This window comes from Fistularia commersonii, chromosome 14, assembly GCF_037954325.1.
Source record: "Fistularia commersonii isolate RoL2024-O1a breed Wild chromosome 14, RoL_Fcom_v1.0, whole genome shotgun sequence".
Classification (NCBI taxonomy): Eukaryota; Metazoa; Chordata; class Actinopteri; order Syngnathiformes; family Fistulariidae; genus Fistularia; species Fistularia commersonii.
In genome coordinates, this window is record NC_141297.1 from 2,927,211 (window position 1) to 2,948,741 (window position 21,531).

Here is a 21,531-nt window from a genome sequence, read left to right on the forward strand (position 1 = left end):
GAGGCGGACCGTTCTCCGTCCTCGTTCGATGCTCGTTATCCCCGGCGGGAAATGAAAAACCTCGTCTTTGGGGTCGGCGACTAAAGACTAAAATGAACGTTAGAGGGAAGTCTTTTACTGGCGTGGCGGCGAGCGCCCGGCATCTCCATCGGTCTTTTCCCGATATCGAACCAGCTATCGTCGAAACAAAAAACCTGGTAGACGGAGCGGTGGTCTTGGTGAACGTCGAAGAACGTCCTTGCGGAGCGTCCGGAAAGAGGAGCTGTTTGGACGATGCCAACTCCATGGATACCGTGGAGTGAAATAGCAGAAACTCTGCAGACACCCGGGGAAAAGCTTGCATGAAGGGGAAAAAAAACTGATGAAAGAATCTAGTTATAGTTTTGTACATAGTGACCCTGTAAGATTCACAGCCTGAAAAAGACCCCCCGGGCAATCTACTCTTTGGCGAGTCCATTAAAAACGGTGACATTTTTAATAATAGCTCAGAGGGGGATGGCGGCGAGGGCCATTCTGCTGTGTTTGGAACAGGAGGCGGCGTGGCTGGGTGGCGGCGCGACGGATGAAAGGTAGCCTCGGCGCGGCGGGTAACGCTCACTTTATACCGCGGATCTTTATTCTCCGCATCTGAAAGGGTCGCCGTCCAGCGGGATCAATCCTCCGATTAAATTAAAGAAGGCGAGTGACTTGTTTACTGGAAGGGGAGGCTCATTATCTCATCGGTTTGATGCGTCCCGGAAAAACCGTTCAAGAAAAGCAAAGATGTTGAATCTGGGAGGTTAATCTGAACGCTCGTACTTGAAGAACCAGGACGTAGGACTTTAGCTCACAGAACCGTCTTAGCTGTTTTCTTTGGACAAAACGGGCAGAAGCGTGTAGTGACCAAGAACTCCGAGCTCTTCTGGCCTGCTGCACCTCAGAAGGGTTTGCAGGGCTCGAGGTCGGACATGTATGCTCTAGTTCCGAGAAGGAGGTCTAGAGGAAGACCGGACAGGAAGGACAGAGGACAGGAAGTGAGTCGATGTGAGAGGAGAAGATGCAGAAGAGAAGGTTAGATGATCGCCCGTGGCGACCCTCATGATTGTCCTGTGGACCTTCTCTGGAGTCTCATGTGGCCTCAGGGTTCCAGGCTTGAAAATAAATGGACGAGTGGCTTTACGGCTCTGCAGAGCTCTTGTTCAAATATCACTGTATTTACCGAGCATTGGAGTTTTACACTCTGCTGGCCGCTACCGACCCCGGGGCGGAAAATAAGATGTAAATGTGATTTATTTGGGAGTGTGTACGACTTGTAGCTGCGAGCAAGAGAAGCACGCGTTCCCTTATAGAAAAAAAAAAAGGCATAATGTGAAATGAACTGTTTAAAGGCTTATGATTCTCTTTTAATGACGGACCTTTTTTTTTTTTTTTTATCACGAGCGCTGATTAACCGCGCCGACTGCCGAGGGAAGAATCATAAATCCACGGCAAAACAGGAAGGTGAAATAAAACGGTCCGAATGACGCTTTTGCTTCTGCGCCGCAGGTACGAGATCCGAGACGTCCACCTCGTGGAGGAGAGCGTTCTGGAGAGTCTGAAGGTCAAAGCGGACTTCCACAACTTCAAGCCGCGGCCCTTCAACATGCTGGAGTTCTACGACCGCACCGGCCACGACATCAACGAGATGCTGCTCTCCTGTCACTTCCACGGCACCGAGTGCCGAGCGGAGGACTTCAAAGTGGTGAGTCAGCTGACGGCCGGCGATCCCGTCGAGAAAAAGGCCATTTTGCGCCGGGGAGCTTATCAGCGGCGGGCGCCCGTCCAATCGGAAGTGGGCGGTCGGTTCCCGGACTCCTCCTGTGAGCATACCGGAGTCTAATCGGGAAAGACTCGAGTTGATCCCGGTGTCCCGGCGACCTCTACCGACATCGATTTGCAAGCGAATGGGCGAATGCGATCCGACGTGGAGTCCTTCGGGACTACGTGGTGACAGAAGTACCGCATAAGCGGAGAATGTTTACCCTTCTATGGTTTTTCGGTCGACGTTTGTTCCTGCTCAAACACAATTAGTGTCAAAGCTAAAAAATGTCTTAAATAAAGTAGGGAAGGGATAGGAAGCGCAGAGATGCCGCGGCTGAAGCATCATCTCGCTCCCTCGGGTGCCATTTGTCTGACGTAGCGAGGAGATCTAACATGAATGCCGTATCCTTGTACAAACAGGTTTTCATGAGGTGTACAAACTCGCGATGGGGGGATTCCTCGCTATTTAGTTGGGTACTTTAATGACAGGCCTGCTATTTTTACTATGCTAGTTAAGTATGCTAGGACAGGAACAACACAGTTGTGCGCTGCATTTCCAGGACGCTGTTTTCCATAAACGCCCTGCTTGGTCGAGCAGGTGACCACAGAATGGCCGAGCTTTCTCAAAACAAAGGAGAAAGAAGCAAGGCTCTGGAATGGCGCTGTTCAATTTGTGACACAAAAGTGTTTGGATCCAGGTCTGCAGACATCTGACCTCATCGTAGGTTAAGCGCAGAGGAAATCACCTGTAGACAAGCCATAGATGAGCTAACGGCGGAATTTTTCAGGTCACTGCTCTGTGGTTCTTCTCGCCCACTACCAAACACCAAACACAGTGTACCGTATGTCATACCTAAAAGTGGATTATATCCCTGTACCTTCTTCTTCTTCTTCTTCTTTAACTTTGGGCTGCTCCCTTCAAGGGTCGTCAAACCCAATCACCTGCCTCCTTCTTCTTTCACACCCACTAACTTCCTGTCCACTTTCCCTCCATCCATAAACCTCCTCTGGACCTCCAACTTCAGCATCCAGATCTTCACCTACTTCTTCCCCGTCTGATCTTCTCTGCTCTTCTTGATCAACAACTTTTACGGAAATAACCAATTGTCTTTCTAAACAGCATCCGGTTTTGACAAGGTGCTGAAGATGATCCCAGATAGCTGCTAGAGCTAGAACTGGGACATACTTCTAAAAACCGGAAGAGCTTGGACCTCTTGGCCTCTCCATGCTCCACGTTGTCCCAAGAAAAACACCTTCGTCCCGACTGAAGGCGGGAACACGCTTCTAACAACTGTCCAGCTTGACATTGGTTCTTGGACCTGGCCTCCTTCAGGAGAACCCTCATGTTCCTCAGTGAGCCCTGGAAACCCCTTTGTGCCCAGAAGAGCTTGGACCTCTTGGTTTCTCCATTTCCTGCTCCATTTTTTTGGCCTCCCTCTAGACCTCCTGCCCGGTAGTTCCTTCTGCCCAGATCTCCAGGATCTGTCCATTCTCAAGCCATCTTTATCTCCACAACATCTAGCATCTTCACCCTCTTTTGAAAGAAGTCTTGCCAAAACGCGACCCCTTTTCCCCAAACATGGCCGAGCATACGGCTGCTTCCTGGCAGTTTTCGCCGATTCCTCGGGAGATGTTTCGGGGAACCGGGCTCACTTCCAAAAGAGCCAGAGCTTCTCGTTTGATGAAGCTGTTTTCCTCCTGACTTTGGAGAATCATATATTTATGGTGTGTGAAAGAGTAATGAAGCCCTCTGCGGCGTAAGGAGTCAACCTTGGAGTGCAGTGGAGTGAAGGCTTTGTCACCTGCGGCCCCCCCGGGCGGTTTTTACCGAGGCCGTCCCGCCCGTCATCTCCGACTTCCCGTGAGCGAAGACGACGTCCGAAAACACAAAGGCGGATTTAAAATTCCATTTCGCCTCTTGTTTGTCTTGCGTCGCGTTCGCCGGAGCCACGCGACACCGGCGCCTATGAAATATGAATCGTGCCGACGAGTCCTTGTTAAAATTCATGATCAGACAGCCTTATGCTTGTCGGGTCGGAACCCCCGCGGCTCGGAAAGTTCGGAGATACCCTCCCCAGGATCCACTGATCTCCAATGACAGACACCTTCATTAAACACATGGAGAGAACTTTCTCCTGCAAACACAAGAGCCGCTGATGCTTCTTCTGATGCTTCTTCTGATGCTGCTTCCGATTTCTCTTCACATGCTGCTTCTGATTCTGTTCCTCATGCTTCTGATGCTGATCTTCTTGCTGCTTCTGATGTTGCTCCCCATGGTGCTCCTCATGCTGCTCTTTTCGCTACCCCTGATGTTGCTCCCGATACTTCTGATGCCACTCCAAATTCTTATTCTGATGCAGCTTCTGATGCTCTTCTTGTTGCTGCTCCTCCTCGTGCTTCTTCTGAAGCTGCTCTTCACGCTGCTTCCCATTCAGCTTTAGCGTTGCTCTTGAGGTTCCTCAGCAAGGCGGCCTCTTGCTAAATGCCTCCCATTAAACTTTCGCATCAGGGTTTTATAGTTGACCTCAAGGATGGACTGACCTTCTGGAGTCTCTGTAGCTTCTGCCGACTCCACCTCCAGCTTGGACATGACGGTCCAAGAAAGAAACCAAGCAGCAGGTGTCTTCTTCTGTGAATCGCAGAATTTAGGATTCTCCTAAACAACAGGAGCCTCTTTGTATCTGTAATTCCGACTCTGCGTTCTTGTTTCTCCAGTCGACCTCCCTGATCTTCCAGTTGTCGCTCATGAATGTCCTTTGGAAACCCTTGCAGAAGATCACTGCTTCAACTTGAAGGCCATTACTGGGTTTAGTTGTCTGTTTTTGTCCAATTGTCAACCTTGGTTCTTCTTTGCGGCGCATAAATGTGGCCCGTTCTGCCCGACAATGCACGCTTTACTGGGGTTTTAGGTAGCAGAGCATCATGCGACCATTCACCCTCTCATTCCTGACATCTGGAGATATTCAGCCCTCATCAAGGTCTTCTTCTTCATCTACTCGACGCTCCAGAAAACTGGGAAAGGCACTCCCTTTGAAGACCCCCCGTCTTCTGCGCGCTGCATTCTTAATCTTGCCATTGTTTCTCTGCAAAGTGCCAGATGAATAAGGGAAGAGGAGCTCCCCGACCGGCAATGTTTGCGAGGAGATCAGAAGGGAAGCTGATCAGACGCCGTTTCGGTCGGAGTACGGATTCCGTTCTCCTTTCCGTCGACGCCGTCGTCCCTTACCGGCGAGATGAGCGTCCGCCACCTTCTGCCACGACTTATTGACACGGATGACGTGAAGAGAAAACGAAGATCACGCATGTTTTCATTCATTCGTGTATTCATGAGTATGGTCGATACCCAGAGGGGTACCGGAGCCCATCCCGGCCGTGATTGGCCGAGAGGCAGGGTCACATGGAGCGACGTCCGACCAGTCCCCCTCTCACTCGCATGTCATATAGAGGCATACAAACAATCACCCTGTCATTCATATGTCTGGACATATAACACGGTAATTATTGAATTGTATGCTAATAATAATTTGAATAATTTCGGTCTTCATGCTAAGCTAACTCGCTTCTTTAAACACATAGCATTCATCCTGTCATTCACACATCATATGGAGTTGTACAACTATTCACCCTCTCACTCGCATGTCTGGACGTATAACACAATCATTATTTCATGGGATAATAATAATAATAATTATCGAGCATTGAACCTTTAGTCGAGCCAGATTGGCTGTTTCCTCTAATTGCGGTCTTTATGCTAAGCTAACTAGCCGCATCTAAACACATGCACGTCACATAGAGACAACCATTCACCCTCTCATTCACATGTCATGTGGAGCAGGGGTGCGCAGACTTTTTCAGCATGAAAGCTACTTATAAAATGTCCAGCTCAAAATGGTCTACCTACTATAAAAATGCAATATATACAAAAATATATTGAGAATTCTTTAAATGTACAATATATTTTGATGTATCTTTCATGAACCATGATTGCACAATACGACTCCACACATTTTTTGTTATTGACTTGCACTTCTACTTCTGCTAGCACGCTTCCAAATGATCATCAGTCATGGCAGAACGCTATTTGGACTTGATGATCTTCATGCGGGAAAAGGTTGACTCACATAAAGAAGTCGACAACTGTGACTTTAGTTCCTTCACCTCATTTTTGGGAGGGAAATTGTAGTTCTTATGACCGGCCCTGAAAATACCGTTCCACTTTTCCCTTCTTGGGTATAGCGACAATAGACCATCAGATGAATCAAACGCACTTTAAAAGTGACATATCATATTTTGCGGACTATAAGGCGCACTGCATTATAAGGCGCATGATAAACCATACGGTATATAAACTGGATTAAACTCAATGTATCACTATTATAAAAGGTGGCGGAGGTAAGCGTACTACGTACTGTTCTCTGATTGGTTTACCATTGCTAGCGATAGCAGACACCTAAAGTTAGTGTTAGATTGGAACAACGTTGTATTCCAACATCACATAATTAGCTATCTAACGTTGTGACGCATATTAAACCGACTTTAATACAAGCCGACAATCAATCAAGCCAAAATCGCACTAAAACAATTTTGATAGATGTTTGAGCGCAGTTTGCTTCATAAAATTGGTCGGATGTCAGTAAGCACAAGAATTCATACATAAGGCGCACTGGATTATAAGGTGCGCGACCGATTTTTGAGACAATTTAAGGATTTTAAGTAAAGCATATAGTACGAAAAATACGGTAGAAAAAAAGAAGGAAAAAAAAGGTCGTCCTCCTGCTCCCTTTGGAAGCGGTAAGTTTTTGGCTTCTTACTTGATCCAGCTCCTCCACTCATTTTAAAACCCTTTGCTAAGATAAGATAAGATAAGATAAGATAAGATAAGATAAGATAAGATAAGATAAGATAAGATAAGCTTTATTGATCCCCATAGGGGAAATTCCTTTGTCACAGCAGCGTAACAGTTAAAATGTCAAAAAAAAAAAGGAAAATAAATATGACTATAAATGTAAATAGAATGACAGAAGATAGCAAGACATCCATGAATAAATAGACAGCAGGCAATAATAACAACAACATCAGGGATAGCAATAGACAACATCAAGGATCAGTGAGGGTGAAAAATACACAACCAGAACTAAATAATAATATAAATAGAGTGACAAAAATAAATTGCGATGAATAAAATAAATAAAAGTAGGCAGGATGAGTGCGAGCTGGGACAAACAAAGATAAGAGTTGGGGCTTGACATTTGAATAGGGTACTGAGATTGTAGGTTTAAATGAAAATAAATTGGAGGATAGCTAAGTAACTCGCTAGCTTGCTGGAGTTTTGCCGCATTTGTATTGTATTGTATTTGTGTTTTTGGCCACAGTTCCCCGTCTATATGTCGCAGGTCGTCCCGAGCAGTTAGCAATCGGTTACAGTTGGTCCCAACCAGGGTGCCGACCCTTTAGTTCTGTCCTTGTTGTCGTTCCCAGAAAGACACAGTTTGAAAGCACAGTTTGTTTGTCCTCAAGCCACAAACTCCTAAGGAGTCAAGGACTTTTTCACTTGTTACCATTGTTTTTGCGCTCAATAAATACACTATTTTTCCGTAAGTCGTATCGTAGACTTTTTGTTTGGTCTCACAGCCCGAGACGTGGACCGAACCCCCGCGCTACCTTTGCGATCGATCGGCTGGATCGACGTAATGGGCATCCCTGATGTAGACAAACAACCGTTCAGAATTAAACCAAAGACCTTCTCGCAATGAGGATCCAGCCGCCCACTTCTTTTCTTGCTTTATAATATTTTTCTCAAACCTTCTGACCGATTCGAGCTCCCTGCTCGAATTAGCGGTTCCCTGCTAATTGGATTTAAGATTGATTTTTTTTTTTTTTTTAAATTCACTTATTATCAGCTTTTTATCAAGTCAAATTATTGTCAGGGTATTTCCAGGTAATGGAAGGAGAAGGAATACTCCCGCCGCGCGGCCGCGGCTGTAACTTAGATTTAGTTTGTCTATATGTGAATAATTGAAATCCGCTCTTAGATCATCAGGAGGGAGTCTAAACTCACACCATTACAAAATTCATCGTGGAAACTATTTTAAAATTGATTTGCCTCCACGAATCCTTTGCCTTCTGAGGAGGAGGAGGAGAAGAAAACCTTCCAGCGGCATGAACACATGCTGGAGGTTCACTGGAGACCCAATGAATGAGTGAACGCTTGTACGTCTCTATTTAACGTGTAAATCTGTACGTTTTTTTTTTTAATGACCGAGTGACAGTTAAACGTCTCCTTGGTGTTTTGAATGAAAGAGTGAATGTCGTCCCGATGTGACTTGAATGAGAGTGTGAATGGTTTGTCTTCCTCTACATCTATGTGACGTGTGAATGAACGAGTGAATATTTGCGTCTGTATGACGTACACATACTGCAGAATAAGTGGGGTAGTTAATAAATGAATGAATGAATGAATGAATGAATGAATGAGTGAATGATACGGCCTGAAACCCCTGCAAAGTGTGTATTTGTGCATTTATGCGCTGCAAAGAACCAAGGTTGAAAAGTGAGGGTGAATGGGTGAATGTCTCCTTAGTTTTTCAAATGAAAGAGTGAATCGTTGCATCTCTCTCTATGTTTTTGAATGAAAGAGTGAATGTTGCGTATCTCTATATGACTTTTGAATGGAAGGGTGAATGGCTGTCTATGTGACGTGTGAATGAATGAGTGAATGTGTCTGTACGATGTACCCTGACTGCAGAATATAAGGTGTAGATTATGAATGAATGAATGAATGCTATTTCCCGAAATATCAGTAAAGACTGGATCTCTATTTTTTGAATGAAAGAGTGAATGTTGCATGTCTCTATATGGCTAGTGAATGAACGGGTGAATGAGGTCTATGTGATGAGAGAATGAATGAGTGAATATTTGTGGCTACATGATGTACCAAGAATTCAGAGCAAATGCTGTAGTTAATGAATGAATGAAACGACCCCTGAATGAAAGGGTGAATGGCTGTTTATGTGATGTGAATGAAGAAGTGAACACTTGTGTCTCCTTAACTTTTGGAATGACAGAGTGAATGTTACGTGTCTCTAAGTGACGTGTGAATGAATGAGTGAATGCGTCTATACGATGTACCCCGACTGTAGAATATAAAGTGTAGATTATGAATGAATGAATGAATGAATGCTATTTCCCGAAATACCAGTAAAGTCTAACTCTCTATTTTTTCAATGAAAGAGTGAATGTTGCACGTCTCTGTACGACCTGTGAATGAAAGGGTGAACGGTCGGACGCCAACACAACATGGTTTTAAATCTCTACATAACATGTGATTGGTTCCGCCTCTCATCCAATCACAGCTGGGATTGGCTCCCTCCAGGTGTCCAACCAGGAGCCTCCTTGCTGCGAGGTGGAACCCCCTCCATGTGGAGCAAATCCTGAAGGAGTTCAGCGCCGGAGATCCCGAGCTTTGCTTTCACTCCTTAAATCTCAACATTGCGGATCTTTGCTCAAGAGCGCCGCCGTTTCCACAACACCAGCGCCGATAAATGAAGACGGGCCGCTACATGCCGTTTCCACGGTGATTTATCACGGGGAAGGGGGGTGCGAGTGGGGGTTCCGGGTCTCCTGAAGTGTATTTTTCGAGCGTGGGCGACCATTAACTCAGCTCGGCGGCTGCCACCATGACAAATACGCACGGGGCAACTTCAGGAAACAGTCAGCGATAATTGGTAATATATTATTGAGGGGTGCAATAAAACACGCCCCCCTCCGATTGGGCGCCCTTATATCACTTCCTGGCCGCGACCGACGCCGTCTTGACCCCCACCTTGGCTCATTATTGCGTTAACTCTCACGACACACACTTTTTCGGGGGGTCAGCAGCCTCGGGCTCCTGAAAAATAAATAATCTCGATGAATCACTTACAGACCATAATAAACGGATGATGATGCCGAAAGGATGGAGGTAATATTAACAGTTGCTGAACGCTGTTTTTTTTTTTTTTTTTAATCATTTAATTTATTTTTAAAAAATGCTGACCGGCACCGTAAGGCTGACCGAAGGCTCATAATGGAAGGTGTTACAGCCACGTCAGCAGGGAGCGCAAACACACACACACACACACACACACCTGCACCAGCAAGTTAATACACTGAGTAAGTAGATCTAAAAAATGTTAAAAAATGTTTCAATAAATAAAAGGAAGAAGGAAAATAGCGGAATAAATATAGACAAATAATGAAAATAACTAAATGGATAAACAAAGAAAGGGATAGATATGTAAGTCAATAAAAATGAATATATCACTGAATAAAATGTTGAAAATAAACGGATTACTATGAATAATAATGAACATAAATCAATGAATAAATAAATAAAAGGATAAATCAATAAACATATAAATAAATATGAATAAAAATGAATTAATACCTAAACATAAACAGATAGATAAATAGATAAATATTACTCATACATTAATACATTCATGAATTAATACATTAATAGATGAATAAAAAAAAATTAAATAAGAAAAAAATTTATAAGAAAATTCTTTAACCAAAAATATCGGGACACTTTAAGGATAATAATTGTTTTAAATTTAAATTTTTTAATGTAATTAAAGTAATTAATTTTAATATAATTTTTTTTTTTTTTTTTTTTTTTCGGAATTAATCGTTTTAACTCTCTGCTGTCACCGATCTTCTGCGGCCTACGGTTACAACCCTAAAATTCTTAGGATCCTAATCTTCACACCGGCAAACCCCTGAGCAGACACGCTCCTCTTCAGGACCTCGGACATGTTTGGGCCTTTTTCTTTTTTTTTTTCCCGTACAGATCAGTAATTCTGCTCAAGCACGCTCTATTTGCCCGAGGCCGAGAGAGGGGTGGGGGTGTTTTTTTTTTTTTTTTTTTTTCTTTTCTACACAGACATTTAGAAGCACAGCGGGGCCGAAAATAGCCCCGACCGGCTGCTTTGCTCTGCACATGCTTTATTTATCGCGAGGATTAGTGCAGGTGACTTGAGGGCCCCGCGTTCCGCGGCGGCTAGCGAAAAGGCTAACCGTGACTCACCCGCTGCCGGACGCCGTCCGCGAGCGGCGGCCTTCCTGGGGTCCGCGGAACCCCGGCGGCGTCCGCTCGGGATGACGCGGAGAGTCAAGAAAGGTTTCCAAGGTTACCGTGTCAGCGTGAATCACAATTTTAGCCGGCCGGGCGAACGAGCGATCGCATTAATGACGGACGCTACATATACAGCTCAAAAGAAAAATAAAGGGGACGTTTAAAACGACACAATGTGACTCCGAGTCGATCAAATCAAACCGTCCAGACTGGATTTACAACCTCGGCCGCCGTCAAGGACGAGCGTTTCGGAAGGTCACGGTCGCCGTGACGAAAGCGGGAGCTGTTGTTTAGGGCGGCGACTCTCGGAAAACAACAAGAGGAAAATGCACGCAAATATCTAACAGCGCTTTCCAAAGGTCCGCCTTCCACTTCAGGATGTCATAAAGGATCAGGCTGTTGGTCCGAGAGAAATTCGTCTAGCGCTGCAAGCTACTGACTTACACAACTGGTGCACGCGGGCGCGCGCACGTTCACCACAGATATTCAGTGGAACTCACCAGAAATGTTAGTTTCTCAAATCATTCAGAATCAACCTACGGTTTTCAAACGAATTTTAACAAACGCACAAACAAACTTTCCGCATCGTAGCCTAGCGTAGCGTAGCGACGTTGTTTACTTCGTTCATCGCTGTGTTCTCCTATTAGCACGCTTTTTTTTCAGTAAGGTATCTCATTATGGCTCCCAAAAAGGTCAAAGGTTAAAAATAGTGTTAAATAACCGAAACCCTCGATGACTCAAAGGCACACGACTGATGACGTGTCACAAAATGTAGATCTTTTCTGGTAGTTTCTTATTTTGCTCTCACTATAAACCTCGTGTCAGTTCATCTACTGGAACAATGGACAGTTTTAGATCTCGTCCCGTGTTTGTAAGATTAATAACGAGAGTGGATGTGAAGGAGGAAATACTAGCTAAACGTGAGCGCGGCGTTGGTGTTACAGATCTCGCCACAGCTAGTTCAATCATCTGTACCATCCTGAAGGACAAAGATGAGCTAAAGACGGCTAAACGGGAGGCTACGTTAACAGAGCAAAGGTCTCAAGTCTTAAAAGAAGCAGAAAAGTATTAGTTAGCTCGGATGAATGACAGACAGCTAGCTGGAGTGTTAGCATTAGCATTAGCATTAGCATTAGCGTTAGAATTGGTGCGGGTCTTAGGTGTGAGAAGGCTTTACTTTTGCTGATTTAGTGGTGGAAATGTGAGTAAAAGTGCTGGCAAGAAGAGAAAGAACTACAGAAACACGGTTATAATTAAGGTTACCTTCAATTTCTTTCTGTGCGTTTGCCCACAAATAAACCGATAAAAGACTTTTTAAAGCGTGCAGGATGTTTTTGGCGCTGGAGAAAAGATTGGTGGGGTTTTATTGATTGCAGCGGGAAACGTTGATCGGAGTCAAAGAACAAATTAAATGCGTAAGCGGCGGCTCTGCTGCACGCGGGATCTCAGTGTGACCTGAAGCACCAGGAGGAAGGAAGGAAGGAAGGAAGGAAGGAAGGAAGGAAGGAAGGAAGGAAGGAATGGATGAATGAATGAATGAATGAATGAATGATGGATGGATGGATGAATGAATGGATGAATGAATGAATGGACAAATTAATGAATGAATGAATGAATGATGGATGAATGAATGAATGAATGAATGAATAAGCTACAGAATTCACATTTTGTCAATAATTTGATTTTTTTCTATTTTCTCATATGTGTGTGGTGGAAGGAAGGAAGGAATGGATGAATGAATGAATGAATGGATGATGGATGAATGAATGAATGAATGGATGAATGAATGATGAATGAATGAATGAATGAATGAATGAATGAATGAATGAGCTACAGAATTCACATTTTGTCTATAATTTGATTTTTTTCTATTTTCTCATATGTGTGTGGTGGAAGGAAGGAAGGAATGGATGAATGAATGAATGAATGGATGGATGATGGATGAATGAATGAATGGATGAATGAATGATGAATGAATGGATGAATGAATGAATGAATGAATGAATGATGAATGAATGAATGAATGAGCTACAGAATTCACATTTTGTCTATAATTTGATTTTTTTCTATTTTCTCACATGTGTGTGGTCTGTCGCAATAAAGGTATTATTGTGCGCACACACACTCGCAGACAGACACACACACACACACACAACCACTTACCCACTTACTCACACCCACACACACCCACGCACATACATACACATACACATACGCACACACACACATACACACCCACACGCATCCAGACATCCAGCCACCCACACACTCACGCACGTACACACACACACATACGGAACACACAGACACAACCACCCACGCAACCTACTACCCACGTATACACACACACACCAACCCACACACCCACGCACATACACACATACACACACACACACACACTTGCAAATACACATACACACACAGACATCCACACCCACCCACCCAACCTACTACACACACTAACACACACATACTCACACACACACAACCATGACTCAACCCAGAACACTACTACACACACACACACACACACACACCTCCCCACACACACACACACACACCCACAAACACATACACACACACATACACCCACATGCAGAAATGCACGCACACTCACCCTCCCACACACACATACATACACACACACACATACAACCACCTACATGGATAAATATACACACACACACACACACACACACACACACACACACACACACTCACCCACCCAACTATCCACCTATCCCAGACACACACTCACACATGCACTTATGCACATACACACACAACCACTCACCCAACCCAAAATACACCCACCCACGTCCCCACACACACCCACTCACGAGCGCATACACACACACATACACCCACATGCACACACATTCACCCTCCCACACACACATACATACACACACACAACCACCTACATAGACAAACATACACACACTAACACACATACACCCACATGCACACATGCATGCTTACTCACCCTCCAACACACACACACAACCACTTACATTGACAAATATACACACAAACACATACACACACACACACACTCACCCACCTATCCACATATCCCAGACACACACTCACACATGCATTCATGCACATAGACACACATACACCCACAACCACCCACCCAACCCAAAACACACACACACACACACACAGAGGACAAAGAGGCCGGCTTTCCACTTAAAAAACAATGCATTTTGCAGCCATGGCGTGCGTGTGTGTGTGTGTGTGTGTGTGTGTGTGTGTGTGTGTCCATTTGCCCTTTATAAAAGCGGAGCCAGACGGTGCCTCCGTGTGTGTCGGGGTCACGGGGAATGGACGCAGGGCATCGGCGAAGTGAGAACACACAGATGGAGCAGGTACAGTGACAGGCGAGGACGTGGCGGTGGCGGCGGCGGCGGCGGCGGCGGCGGCGAGCGACCACGCCGGAGATTAAATGCGGTCAGAACTCGGCGGGAAGAAAAAAAAATTAGCTGTGGGCTTGTTATCCAGAGCGAAAACTGTACTTGTAATGAGGATTTGATGGGAAGCTGCAGGAGCAGGAGAGCTTCTCCGGCCTAATGAGTCAGTCTGCCGTCGCTGGAACGTGCAGGAGGATCTCGCCTGCGTTCGCATTCGACTCGCAAAACTGTAATGAGCCAGGAAGTCGCCGGGCGTCGGACGCCGGCGGCGGCGCCCCGGGAGAGCGGCGGGGCTGATTAGTATTTCCCGCTTTTGAACTTTTGCATCCACCTCAAATCTGGCATTTCTTCCGCCATCGCCAAGGCGACGGGGTTAACCGGCGGCGCCCGCGGCCTGCTAGCCGCCGTTTGTTTTTTCATGTTTCGCGCCGGCGCGTCGGCGTGAAGGGGAAACTTCCGCCTCGACTTTCCTATGAGATTATCGTTGTGGCATTTCGTGTTGTTTTCTTCTTCGCGGATTAAGAGACGGACGTGCGGGAGACATTTGCAATATAGATAAGAACGAATGAGAGACTATTAAGATTTTTCGGGGTCTATTCATAAAGCTGTCGGCTACAAAAAAAAGCCGGACTTCATATGAAGAATCGTGCCGGGCAGAACAACACGTCTGTCATCCGACCGGAGAAAGTTTGTTATCTTTGTAAAGCGTATGAATGACAAGCTGAATGATTTATGTCTCTATGTAACACATGGATGAGGCGGCAAAAGTTAAAATGTCTTTATGGCGACTGGATGACAGGGTGAATGGCGGTCTACAGAAAAAATGAAAGAACTTTTAGAATTAAAAAAAATAAATATATATATTTTTTATTATTAAGATTATATTTTCAAACTTCAGTGTTTATTCTAATTTTTTTAATTAATTTATTTATTTGGTTTTAATTTTTTTTTTTTTTTTACATGTATTATAATTTTTAGCTTGTCTTGCTGCCGGTTTTTCGAAACAATTTCCCAAGTATGAAATAATTACATCTCATCTCTCATTTCATCATTAGAAAAATGAATAAGATGAATAAGTAAATAAAAAAAGATGAATTCGTTTTCCCCATTTAAAATAACAGATAACAAATTAATTCATTCCAACCCGCCCCCAAAACTCATTAAATAAGGATATTAATAAAAAAAAAAAATCCCTGAAAAAGAAGGATATTAATAATGGAATGGACATCTAAAAGAAAAATCCAGCAAACTCATTCTCCTTCAGCAATTTTTTTCCTTTTTTTTTTTCTTTAGATATATCGTTTTAGGCAGTTGCTGCCTCTGCTTTTACTTTCTGGTTAAAAATGGTTTTATAAACCGCCACGGCCGTCAAGTTACAAAAGTGGACCGATGGATCGTGATCTCGTTTTTAATTTTTTTCAAAATGAATTTTAGTTTAATTTTACTGTTTGTTTTTTTTTTAACCATTTTTTTCTGCCTTCTTGGGCTATAATATGGCTATTTCAACATGCAAATTATTTTTCTAAAAACAAAAAAAAAAGAACAATAAATCGTGAGAACCGAATTAAAAAGAAAGTAGCGAGTCCACTGCATTTCTATAGAAAGCATCACCTTTCTGGGTTCACCACTTGCCCATGATGGTTATTGAAATAAATACACAAAATAAGCACAAAGATACAAAAGTATAAACATTACGGGGCTCAATTGGCACAAAATGATTTTGTCGCTCTCGTATTCATATAGTAAATTTTTATTTCAATGAAAAAAAAATACATACATATATATTCTGCTCAAACAATAAAAATATAAAAATACATAAATTTGCTGTATTGTTGTAAATGATGCACTTCTCAGTATTTCAACAGTAAATGTTGAAAATCCAGCCGGTTTGAATAAAAAAATAATCTAAAACTAAATGAAAAATACCTTCATTGTGCAAATCAACAATAAATATATTGCTCAAGAAATAAAGGGAACATTTAAAAACTTCAAGTCTAACTTTTATTTAGAGTGTGACTCCAAGTCCAGACCTTCATGGGTTCATAGATTTATTTTCCATTGATCATTTTTGTGTGATTTTGTTATCAGTACATTCAGCTATGTAAAGAACAAAATATTTAATAAAAATATTTCATTCATTCAGATCTAGGATGATCTATGTTAGTTGAGTGTTCCTTTTATTTTTTTGAGCAGTGTATTTTTTCCCCCATTCTCATCCTTGTTGTTTTTCACTTTGCTGTCTTTTTATTTGTGGATGCATCTCTAGTTATATTTATTTAGTATATATTTATTGATACTGTAGCTATTACGCTGCTGTAACAAAAGAATTTCATCAATAGGGATCAATAAAGTTTATCTTATCTTATAAAATTTGCTTGAATCGCGCTTCGAATCCCAAAAAAATTGTAAAATATTTATAAAAATGTATTCTCTGTGAACGTTTACTCACATCCGTTGAGTTAAACGCCCCCCAAAAACCGGTGCCTTTCTAGATTTATGGATATTTAACCCAAAAGCGAAACACCTTCTACTTTCCTTCATCCTCGCCGTCACCGTGACACGCGTTGGTTAAACAATGTTCCCAAAAAACGACGATTGGACGTAAACGAATCACTCCTAGTCTGAATGAAGCCGTTCTCTTTGCGCGCCAACGTGACACGGCTGTTTCCGTTTACACGTAATGAAGTGGAATTAAATCCATCGTTCAGGCCGCCGCCGCCGTCGGCTAACGTCCGCGTGCCCTCCCGCTCGGCGAGCGATCGTTCAAACCGCCGGAGAAGTCGAGGGCCATCAGTCACGGCGGCGCGATGGCAGTTATCTGGAGAGGTAAATTGGCTTTGCATCCGTTGTTTACTTTCCGCTGCCGGGCGTTCGTCCCAGAAGCACACCTGCTAAAAGTAGCGGTGCAAATTCAACCATGCTACTCAAGTCCAAAGTCTCAGGACTCCGCAAGTCCGGATCACCTGCGTGTCATCGTCGCTTCAGCTCCCGGAGGAAGGAGCTACCGACGGCGCCGCATGATTCACGGATCGTGCGCTGCCTTTCCCGCTGGTTTGAAAAGCTAATGCTATGGTTAGCAGTTGTTAGCGCTTCCGCTTCACAGCAAGAAGCGTCCAAACACATGCAGGTTTCGCTTGAGACCCCTAATTGTCCGGACGCGTGAATGAGAGGGTGAATGCTTGATTGTCGACGTGACGGGTGAATGAAAGGACTAATATCTCTATGTTTTGCTTTGGTGGTTTATAGGAAGTCCTCGGTTTACGACATTCTGGACCTACGGTGTTTTGTAGTTTCGTCGGCATCTCCCGTAAACTCGTTAAGAAAGGAATGCAGTTCGGCATCACGCCACGCTCTTTTCAGAAACCTTTTAGCATAGAAGAATGCCTTCAGTATTTACACACAGCACTGTATGAGAGGCTCTGGAAAGTAGAGGAATAAAGGTTCGTCGATGATGAAAAGACGGGACGCAGAGCTGGAGGTCGCAGAGATGAAGATGCTGAGGTTCTCTTTGGGAGAGACCAGGATGGATGGATCAGGAAGGAGTCCATCAGTTAGATGTTTTGGAGAGAAGGTCAGAGAAGCCAGACTGAGATGGTTGAGTCAGGTACAGAGGAGGGATAAGGAATATATTGGTAGACGGATGCTGGAATTGGAGGTCTTGTGGAAGACCAAAGAGAAGATTTATGGACATAGAGAGCGGAGATGTGAAGTTAGTTGGTATGAGAGAGGAGGATACAGAGAATAGGGTTAGATGGAGAAGGTGGATTCACTGTGGTGACCCCTGAAGGGAAAAGCCCAAAGGAAAAGAAGAATTTGTCACAGGGGGTGCAGGACATGTATGACCAAGATGGTTTGGACATGAACACTCTCCTGTTCATGTCCAAACCATGGGGAAGATCTGGGTAAAAGGTTGCTGAAGGTGGAGCTGCGAGGCGGGAGGTCTAGAAGAAGACCAGAGAGAAGATGGATGGACGTCGTGAGAGAGGATATGAAGTTAGTTGGTGTGAGAGAGGAGGATCCGGAGAATAGGGTTAGATGGAGAAGGTGGATTCACTGTGGTGACCCCTGAAGGGAAAAGAAGACTAAATGTGAGGTCCAACTTTTGGCAAAAATCGCATCCTTAACAGGAGGAGTGGAATTCCGACAAGTCGAGGACCTCCTGTATAAATAAAGTCTGACTTTTCTTGATCGTACGACACATGACTGAGTGAGCAAATGACTGCCAATGACCTAAGGGACGGTTGGATGTCGAAAGTCTCTAAATCTGATCGCCTGGCGACGGGTCCAGGACGAACCCCAGATGGGCTGCAGCAACTTTGCAACCCTTAGCGCAAGATAGACCAATACCATTTTAATCCCATTTTTCCCACGAATGCAAAAAACATAACATTGACTGCAAAAGTGAATAATAAACGCCACGATGGACCAAAAGGTCCGTGCAAAAGCGTCCCGTCACTTGAAAACAGTGACGGAACTGTGTGTCTGCGAGAAAGGTTAATTAAAATATAAACAAGTTGAGACAATAACCTCCCTCTGTGACGCCCCGGCGCAATCACGGCCTTCTTCCCTGCGCTTATTAGTTTTGGGGTGACGGTCCCGCTCATTATAGCTCCATCGCCTCCCTCCAGGGAGGCCGCGAAGAGGCGTACTTACGCCTCGTCCTCAAATACATCGGCACCTTTTCTTGGAATCATCTCCGACACCTTACTAAGGGCTCGTGTCGTTTAAATCGCACGCCGATATCAGCCGGGGAAGATAATTATGAGCGGCGCTCCTCGCTCGGTCTATTAGCTTCCGGAGACACGCCGATGAGATCCACTTCACGGTGGAAGCTCCAGCTCAGATATGGGAAATGTGTAATTAACCGCGGAGCTCGGAACCGGACGTTGAAAATCGGCGATGAGATGAGTGCGTTGTACAAACTTGACATTTTGAACGCGGGTCGTAGCTTTGCGGACGACGTTGTGATGTATAGCGAGAGCCTGGAGCAGGAAGAGTTTAACTACGGAAGGTCGGCGGCGGCTCAGAGCATCGAAGGATTGGATCCATCGGAGGGAAAGCACATGTTGGATGTTCTGGAGGTGAAAAATCGGACGGATTGGACGTGGAAAGAGGAGGGACGGAGAAGATCTGGGGTGTCAAACTCATTTTTGGGCCACGTTTGGGCCTCATTTGATGTCAAACCGGACCGGTAAAATCATCGTGTAATTACCCAGAAGTAACACTAAGTCCATATTATTCCTTTGTTTTAGTGTAAAGGAGAACAGATTAATGATAAAAACATTTTTATGTAATGAACTGTTCCTTTAAAAAACACATGACGAACAACCTGAGATTCTTAAAGAAAAGTAAGCGCAATTTCAACAACTCTATGCCTCAATTCTGAAGTTGTATTTCCTTTTGTTGTATTTTTCGTCCAAACTCGCTGCATCCGCACCAAGCATACAGGTTTTCTTATTAACCTCAACAAACAAATAAGAAGTGGTGCATTTTTCTTTGGAAAACCCTACACTCCATAGCCACTTTCTTCTTTTTTGACAATTACATCTTGCCCATGAGGGTGTCGGGTCCAACGGAAAAGCAGTTACATTTCTAACAATAAATAAAAATGCTATTTACAGACCAGGAAGCCAGATTGCTGCCGTCTGCTAGGAGTCACAATTTGTGTCGTGTTACCAACGGTTGCTAACGCTAACGCTTTATAGTTTCACTGAGACACTTTATAGTTTATAGTTTATTTTTATTTCTAATTCTGCCTTTTTCTTTTTATTATTTATTACTCTTATATTTTCTGTAACTCTGGCACAACAATTTCCTTTGGGATTAATAAAGTTGTTCTTATCTTATCTTATCTTAAAAACCGCGCACCCCGAGCAGGCAATATAGGAATTGCATTTTTATTTTTTAAAAAAGTAGTTCATGATTTTTATCATATATTTATTCCGCGGGCCGGACTGGAAACACCCGACGGGCCGGTATCGGCCCGCGAGCCGTACGTTTGACACCCCTGCAGGAAGAAAATTGAGGAGGTTTATGGGGTGAAAGAGGACAGGAGAAGGTACGACGGAGGCAGATGATTGGCCGCCGAAGGGAAAGAAGATTGAAAAAAGGAAAAACAAAGACGGGATTTTGGGGGAACCTTCACGGCGAGAGTGGAAATATCTTCTGAGATGCTCACATAGAAATCCTCACATAGAAAAGCCTGCCTGTGCTTTTATTTTGGCCGAATAGAAGCATGTCTGATATTTGATGTAGCCCCGTTAGATATTCCCCTGAAAAGAAACAGAATGAATTTTAAAAAAAGTCGTGATTGAAGCAGAAATATAATAAAAACATCTGTTCGTGCCCGATCGCCGAACCCCAGCGGTTGGTACGCTAATGTTCCTAAAAGCTCCACTCATCCCTGGCGGAGATGGATCGCTTGTCCAGGAGTTTGTCGGGCGGCGTTCCAGCCCTGCCTGGCGTCCGCCGAGGAGCCGGCCATTGTGTAATGGAGATTGATTCACGGAGGAGCAAAAAAAAAAAAAAAAAAAAAAAATTAGAAAGAAGCAAAGTGTTTAATTTCCTCCCAGAATTGTTAGCGTGAGTAATGTTTGCAAATGTTTTCATTACGAGGCGGCGCAATAACACACACCCGGAGGAAATGGAGCAGTAACTGGGAGGCTGAAACGGAGAGGACGTTAACGGTGATGTGATATTAACCGTCCATTTACCGGTTTACAAACCGCCCTCTCGGCATTTTTCTCAACTTCACCTGGATCCCTGTGTGTGTGTGGAAACCCGTGCAAACACGAGGAGACTCGACATCCGTCTTGAAACAAGAAATTTCGAAAACATCTTAACAGGTCTGGTTGTCTTAAAACAGGATAAAAAGCGGTATTATTTGTGTGATGAGGCAGCGTCGGTTGTCGAAGAGCACAATCGACGTCTGCGATTTGACACCAAATGCTAAGTATGCTAAAGTTAGCACACTATGCTAAAGTTAACGATGGCTGAGGAACGTGTTCACAAAAACCGCATCCAAAAACACTCCAGCAGTGAAAGCTAGCTTTGGAAAAGAGCAACTAATAAACATCTCTGCAAATGCATATGGAAGATTTTGGATACGAATGAGTGATAATTTAGCTTGAAGGAGTAGTTACATTTATTTTACATTACATGTAGTTACAGTTCTAGTGTTACCGTTACATGTGGCCCTTTGAGGACAACTATTATGGGATG

The 21,531-nt window shown here is 44.0% G+C and overlaps 1 protein-coding gene across 1 annotated transcript in view; it reads left to right on the forward strand.

Moving 5' to 3' along the window:
- LOC147226882 (acid-sensing ion channel 1-like) overlaps positions 1 to 21,531 on the forward strand; it is a 54,606-nt gene that overhangs the window by 5,693 nt on the left and 27,382 nt on the right. Inside the window, exon 2 of the mRNA XM_086160026.1 lies at positions 1,525 to 1,720. Within this exon, the coding sequence (XP_086016152.1) occupies positions 1,525 to 1,720 (196 nt within the window). The remainder of the gene's footprint in view (positions 1 to 1,524; positions 1,721 to 21,531) is intronic.